This window comes from Pagrus major, chromosome 6 (genome assembly GCF_040436345.1).
Source record: "Pagrus major chromosome 6, Pma_NU_1.0".
NCBI lineage: Eukaryota > Metazoa > Chordata > Actinopteri > Spariformes > Sparidae > Pagrus > Pagrus major.
Window position 1 is genome coordinate 35,914,901 of NC_133220.1, and position 9,763 is coordinate 35,924,663.

At 42.0% G+C, this 9,763-nt stretch overlaps 1 protein-coding gene across 1 annotated transcript; it reads left to right on the forward strand.

The window, feature by feature from the left end:
• The first annotated feature begins 526 nt into the window (after window positions 1-526).
• chia.1 (chitinase, acidic.1) lies at window positions 527-9,180 on the forward strand. Its single transcript, XM_073468415.1, has 10 exons — window positions 527-551; window positions 669-873; window positions 4,941-4,997; window positions 5,134-5,299; window positions 6,179-6,303; window positions 6,708-6,831; window positions 7,580-7,762; window positions 8,105-8,221; window positions 8,466-8,592; window positions 8,831-9,180. Exons 1-10 carry the CDS (start codon window positions 539-541, stop codon window positions 9,037-9,039), a joined length of 1,326 nt encoding a protein of 441 aa, XP_073324516.1. The 5' UTR covers window positions 527-538; the 3' UTR covers window positions 9,040-9,180.
• The last annotated feature ends 583 nt before the right edge of the window (window positions 9,181-9,763 follow it).

A 9,763-nucleotide genomic window follows, 5' to 3' on the forward strand; every position in this document is an offset into this window, starting at 1 on the left:
TGCAACTTTCATGGTAAGTAAGTGCTAGTTACCAAGCAACATATTTCTTTAAAATTACCCCCAAATTTCCACATTAATTACCTCAAAATGTATTTAAAATTACCCCAACACTATTTAATAATAATTCGGCAGGCCAGTGAATTGAAGTTGATGCAGCTTTATATAGGAAAATAGAAGAATATTTGCATTCAATAGTGGTGTAATTTCAAAGATATTTAAAAAATATTTTACTACCACCTACTTTCCTTAAAATCTGTGGATCTGTAAAATAAAGTGTCAGTTTTTACATTTAAACTTTCCGTGAAGATATCGTGCTCATGTATATTGTTAAAAATGACCTGGTGAATATATTAACAGTATGTTACTCTTGCAGTGCTATTAATTGTAGTTGATTGTTGTTTTGCAGACCTGGTTCCTGTTGATTCTATGTTTTTCTTAACTTGGACATGTATGTATTTAGTCTATACATCTCATGTATATAATGCCAAACAATGACATCTTATCTCTTCCCTTTTTTGTAGCTCTGGGCGTTCTGCTCATGCTGCACATCGGTAAGCATTCGTCTTGTAGAACAACAAGTGCTGACTCTTCTTCACACTAATATTATCAAAACTCCAGAATGATCACACTGTAGCCCTCATTGCTTCTATCTTCCCATCTTCCCTCAGCCACATCCAGTAAACTGGTGTGCCACATGACCAACTGGGCCCAGTACAGGCCTGGGGGAGGCAAATTCACTCCAGCCAATGTTGATCCCTTCCTGTGCACACATGTCATCTACGCTCTGGCCACCATCAACAGCTTCAACCAGCTCAGCCCCGTCGAGTGGAATGATGAGCAGCAGTACAGCAGCCTCAACAGCCTCAAGAATGTGTGAGTACACTTAGCCAATATGGACACCATCATTCAGCAAATGGGCCTTTTTCAAGACGAATAACACACACACAGTGTTTTGGTGCCACTACTCAACATTTAACATGTTTTACTGTTCAGCAAAACAAAACAAATATGCAATGTTTCCTCCAGAGCTATATTCTAGTCTCAGTGGAATGGTGTTTAGAACAGCAAGGACCATTTGAAGCCTTGAATGCTGAATTTCAACATTGTGAGGTAGACAATGTAAATGTTATTTACATTAAATGCATTTAACCCATCCATGACGTGCATTTGGCAGTCACTGTGGGTGCCCAGGGACCAGCTCCATCGCTGAGCCAGCACCTTGGTCAAGGGCACTGGTAGGAGAATGAACGTAATATACATGTTTTGATGGCTGGGGGAAACTTCAATAATTCATTTTTAAAACAAAAGTATGTCAAAGAAAAGTTCCACCTGACAACTTCTGGAACTCCAAAGTCCTATCATTCGGATCATCATGAGATCAAGCCTAACACTGATGCTACATATTTTGGCCTGGGGAATTTTTTATTTTTTTTTCCTAAAGCTAAGTTAATGTGAGCTAAAGGAATAAAACAACAAATTGATCATATGACACATCACAGCAGTTAGAAAATGTGTTGAGATAAGACATTCACATGAAAGCGGGGTTAAATGTAAGTTCAATTTATTTCATATTTATTAAAACAAAGGTATCTCAAAGTGCTTTCCACACTAGCACTGGCATCTATTCACATGTTCTGTAGACAATATTTAAAAGAGCTGTCTCAGATTTATATAACAAAGACACTTTTCAGGTCAGCAAGAACACCATTTCCATTCCTGCGAGGAAAAAAACTAAAAGCTGACTGTGTTTCCAAGGGCGAGGAGTGAGATCATTACTTAACCCAGCACAGAATGAGCTGAGTGGTCTAACAGGCCCACAGCTAACAAAGATATCAGAGCTGAACCCTGGAGCAAGGTCATATAAAACCCTGTATACTGTGACAGGCAGCAAGCAGAGTCATTTAAGACTGCAGTCAGATCTTGTAGTGTGAGTTATATCACACAGTGGCAATCTTCTTATGGTTGTTTGGCAAGTCCTGAAAAAGCAGCATGGGAGTTATCTGACCAGTTGGTAATATAGGTGAATACTTTATAAAGATTTATTAACTGAATAAACAGTAGTCCAGTGGGGTGAAGTAGTATATAGATTTCATTGAGATATGTAGAAAATTTACCAAATTAAACCAATACACAACATATGTAATACATGTAGCTATAATTTGTCAGTTATGTAACTATAACTAAATTAGTCAAGTACAGTAGAATGAGTCTATCTGTGCAGTGTACAGCATGAATAACAAGAAGGCAGCAGACTTTATTGACAATTTTATTCTCAATCCTCAAAAAGAAATTGTACCTCCAAAACTGACTACATCCAAAAAAAAAACAAGAAACATTCAAAAATATAAAGAACACATTTAAAATACCAGGACAAAATATTACATTGACAATTCTTGGAGGGCCAGAACCACTGCCAGTAACTCCCAATTACCAATGTCATAGTTCTGTTCGGCAGAGGATAGGTGTGGAGAGAAAAAAGCACAGGGATGGAGTTTCTGAAAGACAAAATCACATTGGGAGAGAACAGCTCCTACACCAGAGTCAGAGGCATCCACTTCTACTACAAACTGTCAAGAGGGATCAGGATGCTTGAGCACAGAGGCAATGGTGAATAGTCTTTTCAAGGAATAGTTCACTCTAGAACGAAATTCAGTCATTATCGCCCCCCCCCCCCCCCCCCCCCCCCCTATGCTGATGAGAAGTCCGATGTAGTTTGTAATATTCCTCCATACTGCTCATCCGCTGCAATCCAAGTGTCCTGAAGTGGCGACATCCAGAGTTTACTCAACACAACGTCATTTAGTACATTTTTCTAGCCTAAACAGTCACTATGCTATATCTGCCTGGAGGCACGCTCCGCGTGCACGTGAGTCTCCCTCACAGCCGATTGCACTACGGAAGCCGCACCAGACAAGATCAACGAGAACTCGCGATAGATACACACCGGTATTTACATCCTGCTGTGAGTTTCAAAGTTTGTTGGAACTCATACTTCTCGGGTTTTCCAGAAGCCTCTGGAGAACTAGCTGCACCTGTTGTGTGTGCTCCTCTAAGGTGTGGGAGAAGTTGAGGATGTCATCCAAGTAAACAAACACACAATGATGTTGATCATGTCATGGAGGATGTCGCTGATGAGGGCTTGAAACACAGCAGGGGGAATTAGTCAGACTGAAGGGCATCACCAATAAGTATTGAAGTCGGTCTTCCATTTATCTCCTTCCTTGATCTGGACGAGATGATATGCCTTGCGGAACACCAGCTTGGTGAAGAAAATGGCATGACAGAGGGGTTCAAAGGAGGGATCGTTGGGTGTAGTGTCTTATCTTTCTTTGCCACAAAGAAAAATCCTGCTCCCTCTAGGGGCAAGAAAGGTTGTAGAGCCTTCTTGTGGGGAGAGATGCACCTGGAAGAAGGTCAATGGCACAATCATAAGGTCTGTGAGGGGAGAGAGACGGGGCTAGCTCCTTTCTGAAAACCTCAGCCAAGTCATAGTACTCGCGGTACTAGAGATAGGTGAAGAGGTGCAGGAGGGGGCGCCAAAGGGGCCTTGTTGATGGCAGAAAGTCCGAGTACAATTTGGGATATAGGAAAAGGAATCACAGATAGTTGGGTGAGTTCACGATGGTTGCCAGAAATCACAAGGGTTAAAGGAACAGTACGTTGAGTGACGATGGCTAAAAGCTTGCAGTCGAGTGCATTTACCATTTTAGGATCATCAAGAGCCTTCACAGGGATGTTAGCTTGTTCTACCAAGGCTGAGTCGATGAAGCTGTCATCTGCACCGGATGTACACAGGGAGTGTATCACGTGACCACTGGAGCGAAGCTGTGAGGTTAATGCGCTGAGGAGAGCTGAAGGAGGAAGAGGTCTGGCTCACCAGTGTGCTCTCCTTCACTAGTGAGCCTGCTCTTTTGGTTTAGAGGGCAGGAGGCGAGGATATGACCAGGTAGGCGAGAAGATGACCAGGTAAACCACAGTAGATGCAGAGTTTGTTTTGAAAATGTCTTTGGCGTTTAGTGGGAGACAGACAAGTCCTATTGAGTTGCATGTCAAGCAGGGGGAAGTCCAGAGTTGGTAGTGGGACACTTGAGGGGGAGACACAGGTGAAGACAGGTGGTCAGCTGGTGTGGTAGCAGGGCTCACTTTGGCGTCAGCTGTGGTAGGAGAGGAGCAGCTGGTTGGGTGAGACACCGAAGGTCCTTGGTATAGTCGAGGCTGGTGACAGGGGTGCAGGAAACTGGATGGCAGGGCAGTTTGTGGAGATGAGGCTCAGAGGCAATCAACACTAGAGAGGTCGAGGAGAAACACAGTTAGGTCAGCGGGAGAGCAAAAATACCTAGGCAAAAGATGGAAGAAAGGACACGAGAGATCCAGCCATCTATCACGTTGTGGAGTCGAAAAAGAATCTGACAACGCGAGTACAGCAGACCAGGGTATTTAAGCTGGTGCTGCTGATTAGATGCGTTGAAGTTCTGTGAGACAGGAGCTCCAGCCCTCCAGGAAAACCACGCCCAGCCTCTGAAACGCACCTCTGAAATACACAGGAGACAAACACACAACAAGCACAGAAAAACCCCACACAAGAAGTCTAAATCATGGTTATACCCCTGCAAGCAAGTAACATGTACAGTGAAAAATAAACTTTTATTTACGGATGAATATAGTCAGAGGTAAACATGTGGACATTAGGGTTGCCAGGAACAGACACAATTTAGAGTTTCTTTAGTTTGTAGTTTGTCTACACCAGATAACAGTCTGATCTGACCATTTTTAGGTCTTCAGTCTTCTCACTTATAATCAATCACCAATGTTTAAAATTTCAAAGAGTTAAGTGGTGACGTATAGCATTATTTTATGAGCATGCATTTGATTGACACTTGCTGTTGTCTAATGATGTGATGATTACATGTAAGGTTGTTTGTCTCTATCTCTGCTATTAGCAATCCTGCTCTGAAGACTCTGCTGTCTGTCGGAGGCACAGTCAATGGAATGAGCCCGTAAGTTCAAATCTTAGCCCAGTTCTTGTAGTCTTCCACACACATTCTCAATATCCTTTCAACTCAAGTCAGTGAACCTTCCACCGACACTGTATTACCAGAATTGAGGCAGCAGTTTTTTCATACAACCCACCAGATTCATCGCCATGGTTGCCAAGCCTGAGACTCGTGCAGCCTTCATCAGGTCAGCCATCAGCTACCTGCGCACCCATAAGTTTGATGGCCTGAACCTGGCCTGGGAATATCCTGGACAGAACGGCAGCCCACAGGCGGATCGAGAGAGGTTCTCTCTGTTGGTCCAGGTTAGCATGGACCTCATTTTCAATAATGGTTGTTGGAAATTAGTGTGCCACTGATTCTTCTGCCAATGTGGTCCCTAAAGCTGTTAGTTTTGAACCTTTTGTGATTATAGCATTTTAAAAAGATGATGACTTAATATGAAACAAATGAGGCAACTCTGCTCAGAAATGGTGCAGTCCATGTAGCTTGCAGTTCGCTTATCTCAGCGTCTTTGTGCCGGATCCATTGGAGCATTTGTTTTGCTGTCTGCTACACACTTTAAAGACCACCACAAGATCTCAAAACCCTCAGCTCACTGAAGTTACAGCATTGTTTAAAATAATTACAAATCAGCACTGTTGTACTTTTTGACAGACCGATAAATAAATCGGCAGTAACAATGTCATGTAGCTAGCTAGCTAGTTAGCTACCAAGACAGTAAAGCAGTAACATTAGTGATTGTTTTATACTTGTTGTAAAGAAAAGGACCATAATGCATTGAAACAACAGACTTCTCATGACCCTCAGTTTGAAGTGTGCCTCTGTCTGGAGGGTCATGGAGCCCTAACACTTCATCCTGCCCCTCTATCCCGACAAGAATCAGGACACACTGCTCCTCGGCATGAACAGGCAAAACAGAGGGGCAGGTCTAAGTGGAAGAGGCAAAGGGGGTTTTGAGATTGTGTCTTAGAGTCTACAGCCATCATTCTGAGGGGGATATTAATGTGTCTATCAGATCTGATAATAATACATCTAATAATTGTTGAGACATTCTCTATATAAAACAAGAATGCCAGCCTCATGGTCATCATTTTTCCATGTTTTCATCAAATCTTTGATAAGAGATGAGACAGAAACAATCAGATGAAGATCTAAGTTTTTTTTGTTCATTCTGCCTACAGGAGCTGTCCAAGGCCTTTGAGGATGATGCCAAGGAAAACAGGATGACTCAGCTGCTGCTGTCAGCCAACGTTGCTGCGTTCCGCCCCACCATTGACAGAGCCTACGAGGTCAACAAGATTGCACCGTAAGTGTGTTTTCACTGGACCCAATGTATGTTTACCTGCAGAAAGGTAAGGCAGCCAAAAAAGTATAGCTATGGTAAGTAGTGAATCACAAGCATGGTACTGCTACTGGTAAGTTCAAATGATACCCAGCCTTACTTACTGTGAATGAGAGGCACAGAGGCATCAGTTTCTTGTGCAAAGACTCTTGGTAGGAAGAACTGAACTCCAGACCAGTATTCACTGATAGGACAGACTTTTGAGCGATCAGTTGACTGGACCAATGTTTCTCTTATTGTGCAGGGTGAGAAAGAGTTTCACATTCACTGTTAAGCCAGATAGTTTGCATGTACTGTACACCATGTTCTTCACCAATGGTGTCACTTCTTCTACTGCTGATCTAAAAAGAACCTTTTAAAATCAACAGTCACTTTGACTTCATCAACGTCATGACCTATGACTTCCATGGAAGCTGGGAGGCAACTACCGGACACAACAGCCCACTGTACCCCAGCCGTGTGGACTCTGGCTCACACCTTCATCACAATATTGTAAGCTGCACACAAAGACACAACAAAGACAGACACCTCTAAACTACACACATTTTCACACTAGTCTGTGTGATTTTGACTCAATATTTATCAACAAATTCATCACAATGCAGTTTAAGAGGCTTTTACTCATATACTATGGTTCCCACTTCAAACTGCATTAACTGATTTTGGTCACTAGGGGACAGAGGGTCTCACAAAACTTGTGCAAATGAGACATGATGTAATACTGGATATTGATATCAATTAACAAATAGTTACTTGCTATGTAAAGCTACAGAGGAGTTACATTAGCATGCATTTGGAGTCATGTTTCTATCCAGCATTTATAGGTACAGGAAATCCAATATTCAATCCCCTTTAAGCTCTGGTTTGGTTAACTCCTGAAAAAAATATTCAGCTTTTTTTTGCTGCTAGACCTGTAAAGCTAAACAAAAAGCTGAAAGTTTCAGCTGTTGATTCACAGTTGAATCGGCAGTACTAGATATCCTTACACTACAGGGATCTGATTGATTGGTAATATAAAAATATTAGTTTTGGGGTGCCCCAGTAGCTCACATGGTAGAGCATATACAATTAATTAAGAGTGAGTCCTTACAGCAGCGGCCATACCATCCCTCTCTCTCTCCTGTCTTTCCCATCTCACTCAAACTGTCCCTATCTAAATAAAGCAGAAATATATATATATATTTTTAATCATAAAAAACATGTTTTACTGTAGTATTTATCTCCTTGGTCCTTTTGTTAGAACTCTTCTCTATCCCACTGGCTGTCCCTGGGAGCACCAGCTGAGAAGCTGCTGCTGGGTTTCCCCACCTACGGACGAACCTACCGCCTTAGCACCGGTGCTACTGGCCTTGGTGCACCAGCTAATGGCCCCGCAGACGCTGGACCCTACACTCGCACTGATGGCTTCTGGTCCTATTATGAGGTACAACACACTCATATAATGCCTAGTTCAGTTTTTGTTAAAAATCAGTATGTCCCAGCATATGTGGAGCTGAATGATGAGGGGCAAAAAGAGCGTCACACTTTGAAACTGAAGGCCACTGACCAAGCTGCTGTATTTGACGAGTTAGGAGTGAGAACGTGTTGTTTTATCCCTGACCTACCAAATCTTGTGACAAGACTTGTGTTTTTCTAAATTTGATCAAAAAGCAAATACAGCTCTGAGAAACTACTGATGCAGTATTACAAATGTGAAAAAGAGGGTGGACTTTTCCTTCAAGTAAAGATGGTAATGTTTACTCTGTTTATGTTTCTGTGTTACCAGATCTGTGACTTCATCCCCAGTGCTACTATTGGATGGATCTCTGAACAAGAGGTTCCTTATGCTACCTATGGCAGTTCCTGGGTGGGCTATGATGACATGAGAAGCTATTCTTCCAAGGTAACCAAGGGTGCCATTACTACGGGCAATTCTATTAATGTTACTAAGCAACAAATCCCACTTTTGTAAATTGTCATCAAATGTACTTGTAAAGTTTTTTGGAGGAGAATTAGTAGAAGGCCCTAAAACAAATAGTTTGTATTGCTAGTATTTTTCTTTCCTATTTTGCCATTCTACGTATATATTTCATAGATCTGTAGCTGCTTCTGTTTTATCACCTTATTATTGATGTGGTGTCCTTTAGGTCCAGTGGATGACCACCAACAATCTGGGAGGTGCTCACGTATGGACTCTGGATATGGATGACTTTGGTGGATCCTTCTGCTCATCTGGAGCTTATCCTCTCATCAACCACCTCAGGATGTCAATGGGTAAATTCTGTAGTTCAGCTAACTTACTGAGCCATCTCTGCTCACTGTGGTGGCTTTTGATTTCTTTTTAATCTATTGGTCAATCAACAGAAAGTGATCACAGAAACCTGAAAAAATGTTGTCTGTATTTGATTGATAGGTTTTTGATAAAAATTTGGTTTAGTTTTAGTTGTAGCAGTTTGTAGTCAAAAGTTCAGAAAAGGTTATGACATTTGTTTCTCCATGTCTGATTCCTCAGGCTTCCCCCCGAAGCCCACAACCACCCCAGCCCCCACCACAACCAGGGACCCTGTGGCAGATTTCTGCAGAGGCCGCCCCGATGGCCTATATGAGAACCAAGCTGATGAGACCACCTACTTCCAGTGCTTCCAAGGAAACACCTACCTGCACCGCTGCCAGCCTGGCCTCATCTACTGGGACTCCTGCAAGTGCTGCAACTGGCCATGAGCCATAGAAACATAAACTACAAACACACAGTCCATGAATTTATTACTCTGTAAAATCCTTTCACATAGTGTCACCTTGAACTGATTAACCTTATGGGTTACAACTGGAACCTGCTTTCCAAAAATAATAAACAAAACCTACATGACCTGATGAATGATATGCCTGATTTATTTGTAGTTTCATTCTTTTGTTGAATAAAAACATTTTTTCTGCATTTAATATGTTCTATATTGCACAAGTAAATACATAGAAAACACATTAATGTTTTATTCAGTTACACACTCAACTGTATTAAAGCTGCTACATGTAAGAACACTGTCAGAAACATTAACCTTTCTGAACTATTGCTAAACAGCCTAATGTTGGCTGTAGCTGTTCACTTTACTTGGCACAGTGCTTCTGCTTCATCCTCTCACGTATGACTGAGGGCAGACTGGACACTACAGTAACTTACTATCACCTCTTGAGGTACAAAGTGGTATTGTGAGACAGCATGGACTGAGGCTGGCTGATTGGCATGCCAACTTCCTAGCTATCTGGCTATCTCGACGTCTGTGACATAAAGCCAAAGCTGTTATTTCTCCACATTCTGTTGTTGTTTTTAGTTCATTTAGAATGTTTTAAACCAAAATTCTCACACATAGCTCCTTCAAAATCTATGTATGTTTTTCCATAGACTTCCTGAGAGTAGGTACATTATGAATAGAGGGAGAGAGCACTAAAG

What these genes read in the sequence shown, in the direction of transcription:
- chia.1 (XM_073468415.1), top strand. An exon ending in GAGGTCAACAAGATTGCACC is followed by an intron (nt 6,304 to 6,707) that starts GTAAGTGTGTTT and finishes TAAAATCAACAG; the next exon opens with TCACTTTGACTTCATCAACG. An exon ending in TGAGAAGCTATTCTTCCAAG is followed by an intron (nt 8,222 to 8,465) that starts GTAACCAAGGGT and finishes GGTGTCCTTTAG; the next exon opens with GTCCAGTGGATGACCACCAA.